General features: G+C 38.7%; 1 protein-coding gene across 4 annotated transcripts in view; it reads right to left on the bottom strand.

The window, feature by feature from the left end:
- The window catches only part of TMEM232 (transmembrane protein 232), a 128,993-nt gene that overhangs the window by 38,328 nt on the left and 67,061 nt on the right, over nt 1-23,604 (bottom strand). For all 4 annotated transcript variants that reach the window (XM_087958075.1, XM_087958076.1, XM_087958078.1 and 1 more), the window contains 2 exons: nt 21,575-21,753; nt 1,220-1,449 (listed from right to left, as the gene is read on the bottom strand). In XM_087958075.1, coding sequence (XP_087814201.1) covers nt 1,220-1,449; nt 21,575-21,753 — 409 coding nt within the window. The remainder of the gene's footprint in view (nt 1-1,219; nt 1,450-21,574; nt 21,754-23,604) is intronic.

Here is a 23,604-nt window from a genome sequence, read left to right as displayed (position 1 = left end):
AATACGGGCCTGTTTTTGGGTTCCCAAACTCTCCATACGTCCTGTTTTTGCCCTCCCTGGTATCCAGAAGCACTCTCCAGGCCAAAAATGGGTCTGTTTTGGCTTCCGGAGACCTCTGCGGGTCCCGTTTTTGCCTTCCCTGGAGTTGGGGAGGCCAAAAACAAGTCCGTTTTTGGCCTGCAGAGTGCTTCTGAATGTCAGGGAGGGCAAAAACGGGACCCGTGGAGGCTTCCGAGGCTAAAAATGAGACCATTTTTGGCCTTCAGAGTACCTCTGGACATCAGGGAGGGTAAAAATGGGACGCACAGAGGCAAAAAACTATTTTCCCCCCTTGTTTTCCTCCTCTAAACCTAGGTGCATCTTATGGTCTGGTGCATCTTATAGTCTGAAAAATACAGTAAATACCATATTGATCCATCAACTGCTGTCCTTGCTTCCATAAAATAACAGCCCCAGCTGCCAAATAGTTTGCTCTGATTACTAATTTAAGGAGAGTCAATAAATCCGACTAAAAAGGATTGACAGGTCTACATTCTTCAAGGGCTTCAATTTGATTGACAATACTTAATGAAAAGTAAAGGAGAAGAAAGATGATCATGGAGGATGAATGTCAACAAATTAGTTAGGATAATCGGAGAAATAAATTCAAGTCTTCCAAGACAGAACCACCTGAACATTCTGGTAGGATGTTCCTGGGCTAGTCAGGAAGAATAAATAAATTCATTAACATAATCATCCTGAGATGAAATCACAAATTTTAATTCTGGGATTAAAATACATAGTTATTTGAATCTCTTCTACAGATATGGTCAGAATTAGGCCATGAATATATTATTAATATACTCTAACATTTATTTTTCTTGGATTATCATTACCTTTTCTCAAACTGACTTGATTGAATGAATTTTCAAAAGAAATTTAAACAGCTTTAATCTTATATACTGCCATGTCAAATATTTTCCTTATTCAAAATCCTCATTTAAATTTAGTAACCATGCAGAAAGGTGAAACAAGAGACAGAGAGAGAGGGGACCCCTTACTTCAAAGTAGACAAATCTTTACTTCATCCAAAATTCTGATCCACACCAATTAATTAATTTTCAGATATTTCTTCCAAAACCTTATAAGCTATGAAAATGATGAAAATGAGAAGGGTTAAAAGGATATCAAAACACATTAAATATTTTTATTGAAACAATCAGGTCCAGGAAATTCATACCTTAAAGACAAGCGTTTGGTTTTCTTGTCTGTAACCACTGGCTCCAATTTTTGATGCGGCAATAATACTGGTTTCCTCTCAGGCAGACGAGACAAAGGGATATTAGGACCAATGGGTGGCAGGAAGTGATGACACATGGCAGTAGTGACTCTCCAACCAATACATTGGGATGACAAGAGATAGGTAGAATTTGATGAAAAGCAAGTGTTTATTTGACCTTTGGCTTCAACCTAGAGGGGGGAAAACATACTATTTATTGCCTGAAACAATAAAATGACTGGGCAAATTGAGCTATATCTAATACCAAAGGAGATATGATTTTTTTTTAATGTCTTTGAGTTGCTGTTGAATCCTGGCAACTGCATGCCTTGGTAAGATTTCAAGAGTAGCTTACCAATGCCTTCTTCCTAAGGCTGAGAGTGAGTAGTGGCCTAAGGTCAACCAGATGCCTTGTGTCTACAGCAGGACCAGACCTCATGATCTCACAATTTCTACCTGATGCCTTCACTACTATATCAAACTGGCTCTCCCAAAGGAGACATAATTTTAATTTACTAACGATGCTCTATTCAGGAAGGATGCAAAAGATGTCATGTAAAAGGTGATAAGTGTAAGATTGTTTCTCATTTCTGTTCTTTGAAGTCCAAGCAGATTTAGTTTAATTTGAAATGCTAATGTTGATATCATTTATAAACATATAGAAATATTAAAAGGTTTCCCCAAAATATTTTCAAAATGATCTATTTTGACATATTTTGTCAATGTTGTAATTTATAACCGTGTTGCTTGTATCTTTACAATTTATATTGTTTTATTTATTTCCTAGTATGATTTGATTGCTTACTAGTAACCTATGACTATCACTAAGTGTTGTACCTTATGATTCTTAATGAATATATATTTTTTTTATGTACACTGAGAGCATATGCACCAGAGACAAATTCGTTGTGTGTCCAATCTCACTTGGCCAATAAAGAATTCTATTCTATTCTATATTTCTCATCCTATGTGTTGCTGGCAGCACATATTTTAATATTTGGCTATGCTTCTATGTTTATCCACATATTTGATTTATTCTTTTTGTTTTTGCTCTGATTAGTACGAAAGTAGTTAACAAAACAAAAATATATAGAATATAAAAGGTTAACAATGTATTAAAATTAACATCAAAATAGCCACTAAAATAGTTTAAAGATTAACATGGTGGCAAATTTTTTATTTGCTGAGTGGTCAGTTCGTCCTCCATTACACTCTGTATTGGGATTCATTTCAATCTGCCATAGATTTTTCCTATGGAATTTGCACTTTGCTCATGTTTGGGAAGTGCAGGAGAAGGAAATTCATGTGTTACCTGGGAACTAGGGAGGGGAATTTGTCTTCAGAGATGGAGCAAACTCCCTCCCAGCCAGTTCCAGCTTGGTTTCAAGGCCATCATGCCTGAGAGTGAATTGTTATCTGCCTAGCACCTAGAGTTCTCAAAACAACCTTGCGGCATCACATTGGCTGCCAGTGGACTGGTCAGGGAGATTGGGTTTGGGGGATGAAAGAATTGCTTTGTACTTTGTGCAGGCTTTTTCAGATTTCACCTGACTTTACTATAACCATATTCTCTCGTTTTGATTCAACCAAATGGAATCAAGAGTCTTGCTTTTCTGAGGGACCAGCTGGGGCAGCTCCTTACAAAGGTTGTAATTGTGAAAAATGGTCAAAATTACTTCATGTCTGGATTCATAGTAGTATTCTGGACATATTATTTCTAAATAAAATCCATAGAGATTTAATTATTTTATTTACCCATTTACGATTTTATACTGTTTACTTCTTGTTCTATTTACTTATATATTATTTACTATTGTAGGATATTGACCTTATTTTTAAATAGGATCCGTTTACTTTTTGGGCAAAACCCTGTTAGGTTGCAATAGCTAAACCTTTTAACTTCAAAGTGTATGCAGTGTTTTAACCAGCTCCATTGTTATTCTGACAAGAGATTGGATCTTTCTTCCAAGTTGAGTTTAAAATGCTAGAAATAACTGATGACTATACTAATACATAAAAAACCCTTTTATGAGTAAACTAGGGTTCCTTTTAAATCTTTTAGCCCTTATAACAGTAAACAGATAGAACAGGAAATGTTTTTTAAAAAGAAAAACTTAAAAGCATCTTTAAATATAAAAGATCTCTATTTGGGTATAACGTGCTTATTATTATGCTGTTACGTTATGCTACTATTTCAGATTTCAATACTTTCCAAATATAGGATTATTTTGGGAAGGGTGGGTTAGCAATAGCAAGATAATCAACTCAACAACAAATCTTGCATAAGGGAAATGCTGAGTATTAATTAGAGACCTATTTTCTGGAATCCACATTCTCTTAGCACTAGATAATCCTATTTGATTTGTCTTCTGTTTACTCTGTAGTAGAACACTTAAAATCACTTCAGGTTTGCTAATACAAAAACTGTCTCTTTTATCTTTCTTTTGTTTTCTTCCCAAATTTTGTGAGGTTAGCCTAAAAACAGAAATAAGCTGGTCATAATTCTTGGTACTTATTTGTACTTCCAAACTGGATAGCCAACAATATTTTATTTATTTATTTCCAGAAAGTTTGAGAAAGTCTGTAATCTACATCATGTTCCATTTGAATCAAAAAACCTTACTCAACCAACTATAATTTAAATCCCAGGTACATTCCTGTTGTCTTGTTTCAGATTTTCAGACTGCATTCTTACATGTTGCACAACTATCATAAAATATATACCACTGACAGAGCTTTTGCCAGATGACATTTGACACAATGTTTTACAAGAAAACAAGTGATGAGACATAAGAGTAGCAAATCAGTCCTTGGTGGCTAATTCATATTTCTGTTCTTCAGAATAAGAAACAAAGAATAAGTAAAATCATATTTTATAGAGTAACCCTTGTCTTATTGAACAGTTTATGGTGTGATGAATGTCCAATTGTTCCTCGTTTATTACTTTGGATCCAGCTGACTTCTCTGCTCCAGGCATAAACAATATGTTATCACTGAGGAAAATATGACTACATCCAACATGATTTCTGTGACTGGAAATCTAAGTTATAATTCCTCTGAATTTAGGCTCTGTATTTTGGGGGGAGAAATTATAGATTTAGAGAAATTAACTTGGCAGAACAGAGGAGACAATTCTCCCAGCATCAACTCTAGATGGCTCCATTTTCCCAGAAGGCTCAGTGTATGAGAAATCAGTCATGCTGTTCCATCTCCCAAATAATTTAAGAGTCAGAATTTTTTCCACGCTATAAGTGACAATAACTGGACAACACCCATATGAAAGAGTTCCCCCAGAAAGAGAAAAATGCACTTCGTTTAACTCTTTTCTAATGGTTCTTCACATTTTAACTTAGATAGCCAAGGCCTTTGAATATCGACTCTAAAGACTGGCATATGGTATTCTAACATTAGAGAGAATTAAGCTTATAGCCACAAATAAGCCTCCAATCAATGAGAGCATGGCATCATTTCTGCACAAAGAAAATAGATAGAATTACTGTGACAATAGAAAATTCACAGATGGTGTTCTAGAGAAGTAGACAAAAACATGGCAACTAGAGACATTCCTTATGGAAAGAAACCAGGCCAGAATGCTTCTGCTGTCTGCTCTGTGGCCAAAATAAACTCCACTGTAGCATGGGGTAACCCCCAAGAGTGAATCCAAGGATGAAAAAGACATACAGTACTATCAGCATCAAATCTGTGACTGAGGAAAGCAGCATCTGCCATTGCATATTATTCTATAATGATAGGATTTCTTGAACAGCCACTCTCAAATTATAGAAAAATCACTTGGGGGGAGAAAAAAACCTTGAGATGAGCTCATTTTCCACCAGTATTTATTATAGCTTTTGTTATTTTGTGCTCAATTCAGCAAAATTCAGCAGTGACCACACCAAGAGAGAGAGAGAGAGAAATGAGAAATAGGCAAGGGAATAAAAGTAAAAGGATTTAGTTAAAAAGGAGTCTGTCTATAATAACCAGAAACAGAAGGTCAAAAAAGAACTGTCACAGATAAGAAGTGAGAGATCTTTTTGGGGAGAAAAAACCACTTTCTGTCAGTGTTTTTGTGTGTTGTGAGACAGATGGCAGAAAGCACTTAGACATGATTCTTCTTCAGTGTACCACCAAATGCTTTAGGACTGCTCACAAAAGCCAAGTTCTTATTCCAAGTTTCCCAGGAATCATTACTAACTTAAACTATTGTGATTTAGTTCAAAACACACAGTAATGTTCCTTGCTTCCCACCCATCCACCCAATATATATTCAAAAATCAATAAGTCACAATCCTAAGTGCAGGGATGGAATTCAGCCGGTTTGGGCTGGTTCACGTGAACCGGATGTTAATTTTACATCCAGATTGGTGAACTGGTAGTTCTGAAAACCAACTGATCCTGCCCCACCCCGCCCCACCCCTCCCAGGAGTCCACACACACATGGTTCTGGCTCCCAGGTAAGTGCAGGGAGGCCTCCTAGGCCCAAAACGGGGCGTGGGGGGCGGTGCAGCCTCCCGCATCTTGTTTGGGCTCTGAGGCTCCAGGGAGGCTTTCTAGGCACAAAATGGAGTGCAGGGAGTATGGTACAGCCCTCCCGCACCCCATTTTGGCTCCCCTGAGGCTCCAGGGAGGCTTGCTAGGCCCAAATCACCAAAAAATCAAGGTATAATTTTCTGACATCTTTAAGAAAAAAACAAATATTAACATTGAACATCATAAAGAATAGTGTATGGGTCAAAGAGAATACAAAAAAATTTTTTTGATAGCCCACCCCATGCAATACATTAGTTTTCCCAGGTCTATACATTTCAGAATTTGCCTATCCATTATAGCAGTGTTTTACAAAGTATGATCCAACAACCACTGGGCTTTCCCAAGACTCCCTCAGGAGTCCGTTGAAAAATAATTGTGTATTAAAATCCTATCAAGCAATTTTGAGAAGTGGTAGTGGAAGAAAATGTGTCAATTTTTATTTTTAATAAGGTAAATAAATGTAACCCATACAAACAAAATGTTTTGGGGCATCCTCCATCATTTTTAAAAATGGGAAGAGATCCTAAGAAAATAGCTTAATAAATAATATTTGCTGCACTGTAACATTCAGCATCCTCATTTTCAAAAATAAAGTTAAAATCTCCTTCCAGTCAAGCTCAATTCTTACTGATTGCAGGAAAATAACTTTTTTTTCTTTCAAAAATTCAGTTTTTTTGAACCTCTCCACATAAGTGTGACATTTATCTAGGTTCCATGAGTTGCATAGGCCGTCCCCAAAAGATTAGGTCTGCTCTTAGGTTAGAGAGAGCCAGCTCAATGTATCAGTCCATCATTAACTTCTAGCAAGGAAGTCAGACCAACCCTATTCAAAATAGCAGTTTCTTGACAATCCCACCATAGATTACTTTAGTCCTTATTCCACTTCATATATAGGTATAGCATCTCTAATCAGTTCAAAACCAAAACCTGAGAATTAACATTTGCTAAAATTATGAATAAAACATTAAAAAGAGATTTCTGACATATTTTAATTTTTATGTCAAATATCAAATTGGTCTTTCCTAGGATGAAGCATAGTTTAAAATACTGTTACTAAATACATATAATAAATGCTATTATTCAGATCTAAATAATCTGTAGCAGAGGTTCTCAAACTTTATCAATTTTTATTGTTCTATTTTTGCTGGTGTCTATAGGTCAGCTTTGTGAACTATCTCAAGTTAGTAGTTCACATGGTATCAACGTGTCAAATACTGCTGTGTCTTTCCCTCAAAAAGTTAAAAAATATCTTGCAGTAGCTCTACAAGTTTGCTGCAGCACTGGAACAGCAAGCTCAATTTGGAAATTATAGATCTATAGAAAAAAGTAGGGATGATCTTAACAATTGTAGTGGAATACGGAGGAAGAATAGTACAAATAGTCCTTATATAATATTTTTAGAGTTTTTGTAAGCCAGCTTAAGAAAGAAATCCAGCATCTTCAAGAGACATGGCACATTATAAGAAACCAAATAAAGCCTTAAATATCTAGCATAATGTGTTCCCAGTACATGTTGCACCAGCCACAGCTTTCCAATTGTGCAAAATATTATGGCAGCAATAAGAGTCTGTCCATAAAAATGATTAAAATTTAGAAAATGCAATATATTTAGTTGTGATAAGATTTGTGCATTTGCATTTTAAGTGATCCAATATACTGGATTATTCTTTGGGGAAAAGCATAATTTTTAACAGAGCACTACTGTATTTATTATTTTATTATTTGCTAACCTTCATTTCTCTGGGAGTAGTGCAGCTAGAATTAGCTCATAGATAATCATCTTGACTCATTCCCACTTCTGTAGCTGGATTCAGGCAAGTAGAGATTTATGCTTGTTCAAAGGATTGTCCTGGTATTTAAAAAGAAAAAGCTAAATCCCTCTCAGTAACATGTTTTTTCTATTATTTTTTAATTGAGAAAGTGACCAAAGGCCAGTTTCTATCATGAAGAATAAACCTTATTTATCCCACTATCTCAGATGGCCATCTTCCAATATTTTCTCTAGCCTGGAGTTTTTTATCAGATTGATGCCCAAGATTACATGATTATACAAGTTCTATTTCAGATATCTAAACAAAGGTAGAATAGGAGAACATAAAAGGTAACTGTTAGATCGTGGGTAAAAGAAGATGCAGGACACTCCAGCTCGTTCAGCTCTTTTTATTTGCTTCTTACAGAACTCAGAACGGCAGCTGCGGCAGCTCCTTTTATAGCAGGGTTGTCTGCAGCTTCAACCAGTGACGGCTGTTTGAATTCCCGCTCCTGCGGCTCAGCCAATCAGAAGTGAGTATGCTAATATCTAACACCCCTCCCCACTGGTCCAGTCTTACCCAATCCTGTCCCGCCTAGTGTACGTAGTCGCGCAAGTAGGTGGGGCTTTTGTGGGTGCGACTGGACCTGCGCAGCTCAGTCATTGGTTGGTCTTTGAGCTGTTCGGGTGGATTTATCATTTCTCCTGTTTTCCGCCTTGGAACCTCCTGGAACCTTCCGGCTGGGGCAGCCATTTTGTTTCCACTAGAGGCCGCCCTTTCGCTTCTTTCTTGGACGTCTTCTTGTCTGGCCATGCTGACCCATCGCTGGATTTCAGGTACGTATTCGCACTCTTCATTCAGGGCTATTGTTAGTTGTCGAGGGTGTGCCTCGTTAGTTGTCAGGGCCTTCTCTGTTTGTCTTTTTTGTTGGGAGAGGTCTTCCCCTTTGTCTCTGGTTGCGTTGGATTCTTGTGAAAGGTCTCCCCTTTCCTCTCTGCTTGTGCTTGGTATTTCAGGTTCTCCCTTTATCTGTTGGGCCCTAAGTTGGTCTATGTGTCTTCTCCAACTTCGCCCCTCCATTGTTTCCACCCTGTATTATCGGGGCCCTGTTACCTGGGAAACCCTCGTGGGTATCCATAGGGGTTCCCCTGTGAGGTTCCGGGAGTATACTGGGTCGCCCGTTTGGAATGTCCAGCAGCCGCTGGATGAATTTACAGGGGTGTCTGAGTTATAATGGGGGTGTAGCATATCTAGCTGTGACCTTAGCTTCCTTCCCATCAATAGTTCGGCAGGGCTCTTGTTGGTTGTTGCGCTGAGTGTTATGTGTTGTATGCTTAAAATCTTGTCTATTTTAGCTTGGGTGTCCCCTGGCCCTAATCTGCTGAGAGTTTCCTTCATGGATCGTACCATTCTTTCTGCTTGTCTGTTTGTAGATGGGTGACCTGGTGCTGATAGGGCGTGTCATATCCCGTTTTGTGCTAGAAACACTTCAAATTGGGTGGCCATGAGCTGTGGCCCATTGTTGGACGCTATTATGTCTGGTAGTCCATGTATTGTGAATAATTTTCTAAGGGTTTTAATTACGACCTCGGTAGTGGTGGACTGCATGATGCTGATCTCCAACCATTTGGAGTATGCGTCCATCACTACCAGAAATGTTTGTCCCTTTACCGGCCCGGCAAAATCGATAGGTACTCTCGACCAAGGTCCCTGTGGCATTTCCAATTCGTGTTTGGGTGCAGTGGGGGATGCCGGTCTGGATTCTTGGCAGGCTTTACAGGTTGCCATCCAGGTCCCTATCTCCTTGTCCATCCCTGGCCACCAGACGTAACTTCTTGCCAGGGATTTCATTTTAACTATCCCCAGGTGTTCTGTATGCAACATTTCAAGTATGTCCTCCCGTAATTTCTCAGGAATTATTACCTGATCCCCCCATAGTACACAAGCCTTCAGAATCGATAGTTCGGTTGGTCTGTTCCTGAAAGGTTTGGTATCTTTGGCCACCTCAGTCTCTGGCCATCCCCTCCCCATCCAGTTCAACATTTGCGCCAGGGTTTTGTCCTTTGCGCTTGCTCTATGTCAGCTGCTGTCACTGGCGCTCTTTCGAGAGTCTCTATGAGTAGCATGGATGTGGTTGGGGTTGGGTCCTCGTCCAGGTTGGATAGGGGGCATCAACTCAGTGCGTTGGCATTGTCTATGTCTTTTCCAGGTCTATATATTAAGTCATAATCATATGCGGCTAGGAACTCTGTCCAACGCGTCATCCTAAGTGACAGGATGTTCGGGGTGGCCCTGTTCCCTGCGATGATCCCAAGTAGCAGCTTGTGATCGGTGACCAGGGTAAATCTCCTGCCATATACATATTCATGGAATCGCTTGATTCCGGTTACTGCTGCTAGAGCCTCTTTGTCAATCTGTCTATAATTTCGTTCTGGCTTGGACAATGTCTTTGAATAGAAGGCTATGGGGGCTTCTTTTCCATTTGGCAGTATGTGGCTGATTATTGCGCTGATCCCAAATGGTGATGCATCACCTGTTAGTATCAGGGGTAACATTTCGCTGTATTGGATTAGTATGTGGTCTGATGTAATGATGTTTTTGATGCCTTGGAATGCTGCTGCTTCCTTTTGCCCCCAGGCCCAGGCTGCCTTCTTGTCAAGCAGTTTGTGTAATGGCTCCGCAACTGTCGCCTTCTGCGGTAAAAAATATATTGTAAAAGTTAATTAGTCCCAAGAAGGCTTGTAAGTCTGTTTTGTTTGTTGGCCTGGGGACTTCTTTGACTGCTTTCATTTTGCTTTCCATGGGGTGGATTACTTTGCTATCTATTAGGTAGCCCAGGAATTCTACTTTGTTTGCTGCTAGCTGGCATTTTTCCTTTTTTTTACTTTTAGACCCACTTCCGTTCAGCACTTCCCTTAGGCGCTCTTGCAATTGTCCTTTGTCCTTTGCTGATATAAGGACATCGTCGAAGTAAGGCACCACCCCTTCTAACCCTTGTAGGAGGTGTTCCATGAGGCTCTGGAATAGCCTGGGGGCTACGCTGACCCCGAATTGTAGCCGCTTGCATTTGAATGTCCCTCTGTGTGTTACGATTGTCTGGGCTTCTGCCATATCGGTGTCCACTTGTAATTGTTGGTAGGCTTCTGCGAGGTTGAGCTTTGCAAAGACCTTCCCCCATCCCAGGGAATGTAACAGGTGTTGTGCCACTGGGATGGGGTACGCACTTTGTTGGAGAGCGCGGTTTAGGGTAGCCTTGTAGTCAGCACAGATACACACTGACCCATCTGGCTTTGCCGGGGTGACAATAGGGGTTTCCCATTTTGCATGGTCAGTGGGTTCTAGGATCCCCTGGGCGATGAGCTTATCTAGCTGCTTGTCTATTTTTGGCTTTAATGCAAAGGGGACCCGCCTCGCCTTTAGTCTTATGGGGACTATTGTCAGGTCTAGATTAAAGGAGATGGGTGACCCCGAGTAGTTGCCCAATTTTCCATTGAAGATGTCCTGGAACTCCTCCATCAGGCTGTCTTCCCACTCGGTGATGCTGTGCATTCCGGTGACTTTGATGCCTAGCAGTTTGAACCATTCTAGTCCCAGCAGGCTTGGTCGGTCCCGGTCGACTATTGTTAATAGCAGGTATCCCGAGTAGCCTTTGAAAGCCACTTTGAATTTTCCAATGCCTATCACAGGCATTAGTATTAGTTTCTGTCTTTTCAGTTAGTCTTTGGTTATGCCGGGGCTGAGTGGTTTGTTGGTATCCCAGGATACCATCGACAGGTATGACCCAGAATCCACTTCCATCCAGCATGGCCTACCTTCTATGGTGACTTGGATGTGGACTTTCCTTGCATTGGTCGTACTGGAATGTCACTGTTAGGAATAACATAGGTTACCTAACGTAGTTTGGGTAAAAATAATATATATAGACTATGATTGTGAGTTTAAGTGTGTGTCACTTTAAACTGCAAAGCATGTAATTTTGGGTGCGGTTGTAAAACCGCCATAAGAGGGAGCAAGAGAACTTGATTGATTGCTGGCTTACTGGATTGCTTGCTGACGATGATGGATTGATGGTTTGATAACTGCGTGTTCTCTGCTGTTGCTGAAAGAAGAAAAGAGGTTTGACTTCTTCATATCTCTACTGCGAAGAGATATATTACTGGACTGATATTTGTAAGTTTACTGACCTCTTTTTCGACACTGGTCTTTGCAACTGATTAATCCCCGGACGGACTGATCTAGTGTATGATATATGGACTGTTTGACTATGCTATAAATCTTACTGGAATAAACTATTTAACTAGCACATTGTATCTGTTTTACTGAGTGTAAACTACAACAACGTTTGTCTCACATATCTGCCTGCCTGCCTGACTGCCGTGCAGGTTCTGCTAGGGTGTATATCCCTAACAGTCACTGTTTGGTATGTCTCGCCTCTCTTGATGGCCAACTCATCATTCCTTCAGTTTCATCTGAACTGGTTCTGTTGGCTTCCTGTTTGGGTTGTTCTGTTCCAGGGGGTGTACTTGACCTCTGCCTTCTGGTAATGGGTTGCGCTGCTCGGCATGCCTTTGTGATGTGTCCCCGTCAGTCACATCACTGGCAGATGGCGTCGCAGGGGTGATTTCCTTTGCATCCTGCGCAGCAAAAGTCTTTTATTTTCCTCTCTCAGTTTCTTTGGCTTTGTTCCAAGCGGAGTTGGTTCACTTCTTTGTCATCATCTGTTTCTGACTCAGACTCGATGTCCTTGTGGTGGATGGCAGTGGCTTCTTTCGGTGGTGGCTGTGGTGCCTTGTTCATTTTCCTCATGGAGGCGGCAGATTTCTGGGATGCTTCCATAGCTGATGCTTCTTCGATGGCCTCCTTCAGGGTTATTTTGGGTTTGGTCAGGAAGCAGCTATGCAATGTTAAGTCTCTGAGCCCCAGGACTACACAATCCCTCATCGCTTCGTCCACGTGAGGAATTCACAAGCCCCGGTGATGTCCCGTAGGTTTGCAACGAAATCGCTGATGCTCTCCCCTTCTTTCTGGTCCCTGTGGTAGAACTCGTGTCTCTTTATTGTTGCGTTGAGCGACCGGTCTGTTGTTTAGATCTTCAGGTTGATTGCTGAATTCCTCTCAGAAAGGGACCCTCGCAAGGGTGAGATAGAGAGAAGCCCTCGCAAGGGCGAAGTTTGGCAAAAGCAGGACCCTATCCAGGGTGAGTTTAACCCTAGCCAGGGTGATTGAGGGACTCTCGCAAGAGTGATTGCAAAGCTAAAAGAAAAAAGAACACAAGACGAAGATTTCTTTAGGTGAGACAGCGCATTGCTTTGGGCAGATGGGATTGCCCCATTTGAGCCTGAGACAGATGGGATTTTCAGGCTGCTGCTTGCTCTACGCTGTGCTCTTTTATTATGCTGAAAAGAGGGGGGTGAGGGGGGTTTACAGAAAGACAAAGAAGTTTACAAACTTTATCTTTTGAAAACAGGCTTCCGTGATACAAGTAACGAACTTATTGATTAATAGTTTTCCGGTAAACATGTCTTTACAGAATACACATCTTATCTGACAGACTTTTGTGAAATTGAATATACATCCTTTCACAGGCTTTTGTGAAATATGTCTTTACTTTATCTGACACAGACCTCTGTGTTAATCTTATCAATTTAGCTTCTTCCTGTCAGTTATTTTTCTGTCAGTTTAGTGAACTTTGCTCTGAGAGGTAAACGTGCTAAGCAGGATTTCTCTTATGGAAAAATACTGAGACAGAATAGAATAGCCACACTTTATCAAACAGGATGTGGGGGATGTAGTGTGCCCTCAGGATTTTTTCCAAGTCAGGACAGGCCATCATCTTGACATCGCTGGGCGCCGATAGTGCTTTGGCCATTTTGAACCCTGCAAGCCCGCAATGTATGAGGGAAAACCACTCACTTCCTCTGTTTGGAAATGTTCAGAAGGTCACTTCCCTCTAGGAACATATGGAATCGGTCGACGTACGATTCCCAGTCGTCTGTTGTGAGGTCGAACAGTGTGGGTGGCGTGTTGGATCCGGCCATTGTTCCGATTCTTTTTGTCATTCTAGTTGCGGTTGCCACATGCTCGCTGCTCCCATCTCGTCTTAAGATCCCATCCTCGTTGCCAGTGTTAGATCGTGGGTAAAAGAAGACGTGGGAAACTCCAGCTTATTACATCCCTGTTTTTTTTTTTCAAATGAGTGGTTCTGGAGCACATATTATTCCTTTTCAGAACTTATTGCTATACTACTTAGTGGTTTTAGTTCTGTGGTATTCAGAATTATTCTACTCTATATAATAAGGTGATGCTATTTATGGTTTCACAACATTAGAGTAGAATGGTATTAAATAGGGTAGATGGAGCTTCTATGTTACTACATCTTTATGAATTATCAGCTTATACAAATCTGAGTTTGCTTTAAAGATTATCTCAAAGTCATTTTCTTCTGAGTATCAATATCAAAATATAAAATACAAATCTTCATCTTAACATTTGCAACATACACACACACATATTTAAATCTCTGTTCTTTGAGGTCAACATTCAGGGAATCATATCCTCCAATCAGCGGATAAATTGAAGCTTTAAATATGCCAATGTCATATGTGATAAATGAGCCCATAGAAATGATGACAATAGCCATTTTTTATATCTCATATATGCTTATGGCCCCATGATCTTGTTTCTGAGGCACTCTGAGAGAGAATAAACTATAAAAAAAAATAAACAGCCACTAGAAAAATTAGCAAATAAATTATAGTCATATGTTATTATTTAAGAGCATTCACTGCATGATGTCAAAGGATTTATCGACCTGATTTTGGCTTACGTATCAGGCAAATTGACCAATAAGAAATCATATTTCTTTATTAAGTCTTCCAGTATGCTGAGAGGAAAGGATTCATTAAAGACTGAATGCACCCATGTTGTCTTAACTCACAAAAGGCCTTTCCAAATGTCATGTCGTGACTGCAGGGAAAATTAGACTTCTACAAGAGAACATATATATCCCTTACAGGAACTGTCATAACTGCTCACTTATTCTCCTATAAACTGATTGCATGAAAGGACCTTGGTTCACAAATTATGTTTTCAGATTTTACATCATTCATGAATTTTAGCTAATCTAATCAAAAAAGTTAAGAAAACTCAATCAGCAATCCAGTTACACTTCTGTGCAAAAGTTTCAAGATGTTCATTGGGACGTAAAAGAATTTCTCCTTAGTTCAAGGTTGGTTCTCTCCTTGATTAGTTTTCATCCATTGCTTCTTGTCCTACCTTCAGGTGCTTTCAAGAATACATAGGTTGATTCCCACTTCTTTGTGGCAACCCCTTAGATATTGGAACACTGCTATCATGTCATTCCTAGTCCTTCTTTTCATTAAACTAGACATACCCAATTGCAGCAACTATTCTTTATATGTTTTATCTTCCAGTCCCCTAATCATATTTGTTGTTCTGTGCATTCTTTCTAGAGTCTCAACATCTTTTTTACATCGTGGCGACCAAAACTGGATACAGTATTCCAAGTGTGGTCTTACCAAGGCAAAAAGAGACTGTGTATGGCAAGGAAGTTTTAAAAAAGAATACTGGCAAAGAGACAAGCAGTATAATGGGCAGGCAGCCAGAGGACACTGTTTCCCAGTCCAATGAACCTTGTCAATCAATCAATCAAACATTTATTGACAATTCACAACATGTGTACAATGAAATTGAAAATGAATTGTCTCTTCAGACTTGGTGGTCCTGACTGCATTTAACAATCAGAGAAAGGTGTGTTTATAGACATTCTATCCCAATAATTAATCTTAATTTGTCATTTCTGAATTTGAGATTAATAACACATGAAATCCTAAACTAATTTTCAGGCTGCTTTCAGTCAGACCTTTTAATATGTAATGTGCATGGGTTGATTATGGCAAATTCATGGAGCATTGAGAAGATCTCTTCCTCTTAGTACTTCTTCCAAGATTAATAGTAACTTTCTCAAAAATTTCATTCATTTAGGTATATATATGTGTTGTATTAGATAATAGGTGGCCAATGCTTTTTCCTAATTCCTACTCTAGAATTAGAAACAGATAAAGATGCAAAGCCCTATGTTTGTCAATGTAAGTCTTTCACAGTTAAATGAAACAAATATATTAATGTTCATGTTTGTCATAAAGATTAATATCCTACTACTATTGTTAAAATAGAACTTAGTAACGCACTTAGACTTCTATAGCCCACTTCGCAGTGCTTTACAGTCCTCTCTAAGCAGTTCACAGTGGTAGCATATTGCCCCCAACAATCTGGGTCTTCATTTTGCTGACCTTGGAAGGATGGAAGGCTGAGTCAACCTTGAGTGGTGAGACTCAAACTGCCAAATTGCTGGCAGTTGGCAGTCAGCAGAAGTAGCCTACAATGCTACATTCTAGCCATGCCACCACAACTTTCTTTCTGAAGGATTTTCCACATTTACACTAAGAATTACTTATTCTTATTTGCAATGACACAAAAGAGGGCATGATATCTAATAATCTATAAAACCAAATTCAAAATTAGCTTGATTGATTAGATAAGTACACTCTTATAATAACAAAAAATAGTGCAAAGCTTTTCATTAGGAAAAAATATCAAAACCCATAAGTATCAGATAGTGATACATGGCTTGAAACTAGATCATAGAATTGTGGTTGAATGAATGGAATGAATCAGCAGTGTAACATTTCACCATAGAGTCCATGCAATTCTAGACTGTGTCGGAAGCTAGCACCCATTCCTCTCTTAGAAAAATGAAATACTTAGGATACATTAAAAAGGCAGAATATTTCCCCTAAAAGAGAAGTAGAAACTCAGAGAGGCAGAAACTCAGCCCCGTCACCTTTGTTAATGGACCATTAAAGCCTGGGCCAGTCTATTCCACATAACAAAGATCTACTTCCTTCAAGCAGAGCCATAATAGGAATTGCCCAAAGCCCTTTCATTACATCATCAACCAGCAAGAGTCAACGAAGCCTGGCACTCAAAAGACAACCTACCAAGTTACCCCTGCATGGCCCCATGGGAGTCTGACAACCAATCAGAAGACAAGCTCAAATTCAAAGCCCAGAGAGGGCATAAAACCCAAGGACTCTCAGCATCTCTTCCCCTTTTTCTCCCAGGAGCTCCAAGGCATGTGATCCTGTTCATCAATAAAGCTTCTTTCCAAGCAACTTCTATGATTCCAGTGTCTTTTCCCCTACTTGGAAATAAACCCAGAAGGATATTTCTTCCAACAACTGTATCAATAGAATTATATTTTCCAAATCCGAGGATGTAGTCATTCCACTATATTCTGCATCCAAAGTACTATGTGTAATTCTGGGGATCACATTTTAAAGAAATTCAAAGAAAGTGCTCCAAAAGAGTACAACACAGATGAATCAGAAGCTTGAAGTTAAGCTTTATAAAGTGAAAAAGAAGCTTTATAAAGTGAAAAAGAGGAAATGTGATATGTCAGCTTCAAAAAAGACAACTTTTTTGAGAAAGTTCTCAAGTATTTTCATCTGTGTCACAAAAAAGACAATCAAGACCTGTTCTGTATTAACTAGGATGGAATTAAAGCCCCTTTCAACTATGTTCTATGAATGCTAGTAATACATTTTCTAGGCCAATGTTTCTCTACTTCAGCAACGTTAAACTGTGTGGACCAACTTCAGTTTGTTGGCTGGGAAATTCTGGGAGTTGACATTGCTTGTGTAAACACATAGCTTAGAGCAGCTGAGGTTGAGAAACACTGTTCTAGTTCATTCTAGGCAGACAAGTCTTAAATAAAACCTAAAAAGAATTTTTTTTAAATTAGTTCTAGCATACATATACAATGAAAGGACACCCATATTGCATTGCCCAGTAGGGAGAAAACACTGCTCCTTTCCACTCTTGTTAGAATAGTAATTTTGGAGAATTAGGAAAACACTCCTAGTTCCCCTAGGCTTATAATTCAAGACAACGACGAATCCGCATATAGACAGGAGGTTGTACAACTTGCCTCGTGGTGTAACCGGAACAATCTGGAACTGAACACACTCAAAACCGTAGAAATGGTGGTAGACTTTAGAAGAAACCCTCCTATACTACCACCTCTTACAATACTAGGCAACACCATGTCAACAGTAGAGACCTTCAAATTTCTAGGTTCTACTATATCACATGACCTAAAATGGACACCTAACATCAAAGACATCACCAAGAAAGCACAACAAAGAATGTTCTTTCTGCACCAACTCAGAAAGCTCAAACTGCCCAAGGAGCTGCTGATACAGTTCTACAGAGAAATTATTGAGTCTGTCATCTGCACCTCTATACCTGTCTGGTTTGGTTCTGCAACCCAACAGGATAGACATAGACTTCAGAGGATAATTAGGACTGCAGAAAAAACAATTACTACCAACCTGCCTTCCATCGAGGATCTGTATATTGCACGAATCAAAAAGAGGGCTGTGAAAATATTTACAGACCCCTCACATCCTGCAGGGGTCTTTAAATAAAGATAAACTGTTTCAACTCCTACCCTCAAAACGATGCTACAGAGCACTGCACACCAGAACAACTAGACACAAGGACAGTTTTTTCCCGAAGGCCATCACTCTGCTAAACAAATAATTCCCTCAACACTGTCCAACTATTTACAAAGTCTGCACTACTATTACTGTTAATCATCTCATCACTCATCACCCATCCCCTCCCACTTGTGATTGTAGGACTGTAACTTTGTCGCTTGTATCCTTACGGTTTATACTGACCGTTTCCTAGTATGATTTGATTGCTGATTGTACCCTATGACTGTCATTAAGTGTTGTACGTTATGATTCTTGATTCTTAATGAATGTATTTTTTCTTTTATGTATTCTGAGAGTATTTACACCAAGACAAATTCTGGCCAATAAATCACACTTGGCCAATAAAGTATTCTATTCTATTCTATTCTATTCTATTCTATTCTATTCTATTCTAAATTTAACTTGCTAGAGTTTAATTGGCTAAAGGTTAATTGACCCATTGACCCAAATAACCTGTTCCCCTCTTTTTCGGAGATGAGCCTTCATTGTATAAACTGAATTTTGGTTCATAATTTGCATTTATTCAGAAATACAGCCAGGGTGCTTATATAGGAATACTTAGAGTGATCAGCAGGCAAATTTTCTATGATCTCTAGAGCTACATCTAAATATTCTAAGTGTTTCTCTTTCAGTTATAATAAATCAGACTTTCTTATCTAATTTCCTAAAATAATAAGAACAGGCAGAATTGTTAATGTATAATTAAAGTTGGCTGATTATAACAAATTAATCTTCCTTATCTATTGGAATTATAAATTGTATTTCTCCAATGTCATTTAACTCTATGAAAAATAAGGTCTGCTTTCAAAGGGAAACACATATTCTTTCAAGCTGCCTGACATTTAATGCCTAAATATATTACATACACTTTTTATCCTTGTGAGAGAGAAATATTGCCCTATTTGGAAATTATATGCTACTTCCACAACCTTTACATAAGTATTACATTATCTTTACATGACTTTTTGTGAAATGCCAACATATACTTTATTTCTGCTTGTTTCTTCTTAACTACTCTGATCTAGCTTTAAAACATAGGTGTATAATCTTTTGTGGATAGCAAAAAAAAACAGCATATATAGTAGGTCAATCATGCCTGCCTTTTCTCACATGTCTGTTATTTAATATTTCTAACAGCATAACATTTTAAACTATATGGCCACACACTCACCAGGTGACTTGACAGTTCAAAACAATTTAACCCTTTTTAAATATTGCAATGCTGGTTCCAGTGACTAAAAAGTACTGACAAGGCTCATGGAACAAGTCTAGGTATGCATAATTTTGCCTGTAACATACTTCCCCATTCTTTTTATACTTTGAAATATTTTTAAACTGAACCACCTGAATCCGACCCCGGTCATAAGTCAAGGAATGTCTGTATAATATGCTCATTCTAGTTTATAGCCTGTTATATCCTGGTGGTCTCCAATCCAAATTCACCAAATCCAAATCTGTTTAGCTTCCAAGTTCAGATAAGACTGGTCAAGTGTTGCCATTTGCTAAAATATTTAAATCAAAGCTACATTTGTGCTATAAGCTTTGATGGTTTGTGAGCAGGTTGAAAACCATCTATGCTTTCCTGAAACTATAGGACACAGGAATTATACTGGGGGTCAGGAGCGAGAGATATGTAATTATGGAAAGTGATATGGCTATCTCACAGAAGGAAACATAGCCCAAACAAAAGGTGAAAACTGGTTATTTTCATAGCAGTTGATCTAGAAATTTTAGAAAACAGGATTACAGCTAAAACATTTCCCTATACTCTCTCACTTTCACCTTGTTATAGTAGGGGCTATTTGTATAGCTAAATCCTATTCCAATGATGATGTAAAAAAAAAAAATGATGATGTAAAGCTGTTCAATACCACAGACAATACTGCTACCCTACAAAAAGATCTGGACTATGTATCTGAATGGTCAAACAAATGGCAACTTCAAATCTCAACAAATAAATGCTCTGTCTTACATATTGGCAAAAAAAATCAGAAAATAAAATACAAGCTGAATAGTCAAGAACTTGTTGATGACTCAAGCTCTGTAAAGGACCTTGGAATACTCACCTCTAACGATCTAAGTGCTAGAGCCCACTGCAACTACATAGCCAAAAAGGCATTAAGAGTTGTTAACCTAATCCTACGTAGCTTTTTCTCTGGTAATATCACACTACTAACCAGAGCATACAAAACATTTGCTAGACCAATACTCGAATACAGTTCATCAGTCTGGAACCCTCATTACGTATCTGATATTAGCACAATTGAGAAAGTCCAGAAATATTTCACAAGAAGAGTTCTCCACTCTTCTACTCGTTATAGAATACCTTATACCACCAGACTTGAAATTCTTGAACTAGAAAACCTTGAATTACGCCATCTTCGGTCTGACTTAAGCATGGTATATAAAATCATACATTGCAATGTCCTACCCGTCAATGAATACTTCAGCTTCAACCATAACAACACAAGAGCACACAATAGATACAAACTCAAAGTAAACCGCACCAAACTTGATTGCAGGAAATACGACTTCAGCAATAGAGTGGTCAATGTCTGGAATACTCTACCCGACTCTGTAGTCTCTTCCCCAAACCCCAAAAACTTTAACCTTAGACTGTCTACTATTGACCTCACCCCTTTCCTAAGAGGTCTGTAGGGGGCGTGCATAAGCGCACCAACGTGCCTACCGTCCCTGTCCTATTGTTTCTCTTATTCTTTTATTTTTCTTATATGTACCCATTTCATGTATCCACAACTATGTATACACTTATACTTACTATCTTGTAAACAATTGGCAAATCAAATAAATAAATAAATAAAATAAATGAAAAGCAAAGCAAGAAATCAATCTTAGTTATATTCTCTAAAAACAAATACAAAATTGAAAAAGAAGTTAGGGACATTGGCTGAAAAAATAGAAAAACATTTAATAGAAATAAGTGAAAGCTTTGTTTAGGAAAAGAAATCAAATATTTTTGCTCTGTTGTATTCTTTTGAGACTCTACAGATTGGGGTGAGTTACAAAAGCTGTGAAATAAATATACAGCCTTAAAAGCTGCTGAGATATGAAGGAATACCAGTTACATTTGGTGTAGTGATTAAGGTGTTGATCTAGAACAGGGGTGTCAAACTTGCGGCCTGAGGGTCAGATGCATCACACGCTCGCCTTGCCCATGCCTGCTTTAGTGAAGGGGGGAAATGTCATGAGTAGTCACGTGACATGAATGTGATGCTGCAAGTTTGACACCCCTGATCTAGAAACAAGGACACTGGGAATTCTCGGCCTCCCTTAGACATGAAAGCCAGTTGGGTGATTTTGGGGCAGACTCCTCTTCTCAGCCTAACTCAATTCACAGGATTGTTGTGGTAGGGAAAGTAGGAGACAAAAAGCTGTTGAAGTTATAACATTATTTGGACAATGATTTAAATCATCTATTATATTTTCAAGCTTACCTCTGCTACTTTTGCTGCATCCAGGACTCGACTATCCTTTTCAGCACCCTTTTGTTTTTGTAAAGTTCGCCAGACAGCATTTCTTAATCCTTCTCGATTCACATCTCCCAATAGTTCACTACGCAGGATAACAAGATTGTAGATCACACCATAACGTATAACCCAGAAGGGATCGTTATCTGAAATAATGGTAGACCAGAGTGCCATAACATGACTGCTCAAAATATGAGAAATGTTTTTCTGATCAAATCAAAAAATCCACATAGAATTCTGCTTTAAAAGCAGACGGCTGACTCCTCTGCAAGCTCAGGCCAAATTTAGACATGTCAAGATCCTTTAAACAATTATGGAAAGCATTTTACCATGTAAGTAATTAAATTAGTTGTTATTGCTTTTAAAAGGCATTTCTCTATGCACTGAGCCTTTGGTATAGAACACTAGCATCCTAGCAACTATCTTTCTAGTCCACAGATGGTTGTGATGCTACTGCTAACAGAATAGTCCAAGAATGTTATGACTTTTGAAAGAGTTGCCAGTAAAGGTAAGCCAGAGGAATTTACAGGCTTTTGACAAAAGCAACATCACAACATGTTGTACCCAAAATGGTCCGAGCCTGGTGCCAATAAAGACCACAGACGCAAGAAATGGCATTTTCAGTTTTATTTATTGGAATACTTCAGCAAAAGAATCTCAGCAGCTAAAGGAGCCAAGACCCCAAACAATGCACAAACACAAATTTTATATTAATAGCTTTGATTAAGGAACTTGACACCCTAAGAATCAAATATTGGCTCCTTGACACATGTTTATTTTGATTCTTTTCTTCTACTTTACCCTCCTTCATACATCTCATGTTTATGTTAATAAACTTTCTTATCAAAAGAGGTGCATCTTTTACTATTATAATAAGCTGGAGGTTACCAAAGTTTATATATCTAAGTGCCTTCTAATGTGTCTTTCTAACTTGTAACTTTCTTGTTGCTAGGCAGTAATAATCCACCATCGTTACACACATCACAGCTGCAACTTTCTGCATCAGCAATTCCTTTAACAAACTTTCCTAATTCCAACCTGAGTCCTTCAAACATTAGGCTGAAAGCTCCAGCCTTCAGTGAAAAGGGGGCAGGACTTATACTATGATGTTGCTTACATCACTCTACTTCCTTCCCCTGACTTTCACCATTGGGCTGGCCATATTATCGCAGAAGTAAAAAAAGTAACAGCAATCTCTCTAACTGCTTCCAGTTTAGTTATTTAGATACATTATTTCCCTCTTTAAAAAGAATCCAGATGATATCATTAATATTTGAACTTTAGTGTTTTGTCTACCATTGTTTGATAAACCAGATTTTAAAAAATAAACCAACAGAATGTTAGTGCTAGCTTATCAGGTGTTGACTTTCAAAGAACAATTGAAGCTATTTATGATTGTCTGGCTTTTGCTTATTAACATTTTTCTTTGGGGTTTTTATTGCTTCCAGTTCAGAGCAGCAGCATTTCTATAGAGTGATTAATAATATCTTCATGACTCCCACTCACTCAGTTCCACTAGGAAGAGGGGTTAATTATTAATTTCTTCTATTCTTTTCATTGTACTACAAAATAACACTGTTTCACCAATTACGCTAATTAAGGTGCAATTAAGAAGCAATTCATGAGCAATGCTACTGCTGTGCTGATCAAGAAGCAATGAAATGAAACTGCATGGAAGGTAAAGTAATCATTCTACTGTATTTTCTAGCTTTCGTGATTTATTTTACAATTGTACATTGTTTTGAATCATCTAAGCACTGCCAGTGCAATAAAAAGGTCAGTTACATGCTTTTAAAATAATTAACACTGCAGAGGATTTTTGCTGAATGATGTTTAGATTTGTGCAAGCCAGTGTTTCTCAACCTTCACTAATTTAAGATGTGTGAATGTCAAATCCCAGAATCCCCCAGCCTCATGACCTATTGGCTGGGAAATTCTGGGAGTTGAAATCCACACTTCTTAAATTAGCCAAGGTTGAGAAGCACCGGTGTAGGCAT

The sequence above is a fragment of the Notechis scutatus genome, chromosome 2 (genome assembly GCF_049901735.1).
Source record: "Notechis scutatus isolate UNSWTSFEM ecotype Mainland chromosome 2, rNotScu1.2, whole genome shotgun sequence".
Classification (NCBI taxonomy): domain Eukaryota; kingdom Metazoa; phylum Chordata; class Lepidosauria; order Squamata; family Elapidae; genus Notechis; species Notechis scutatus.
This window is presented reverse-complemented; position numbering and strand designations above follow the sequence as displayed.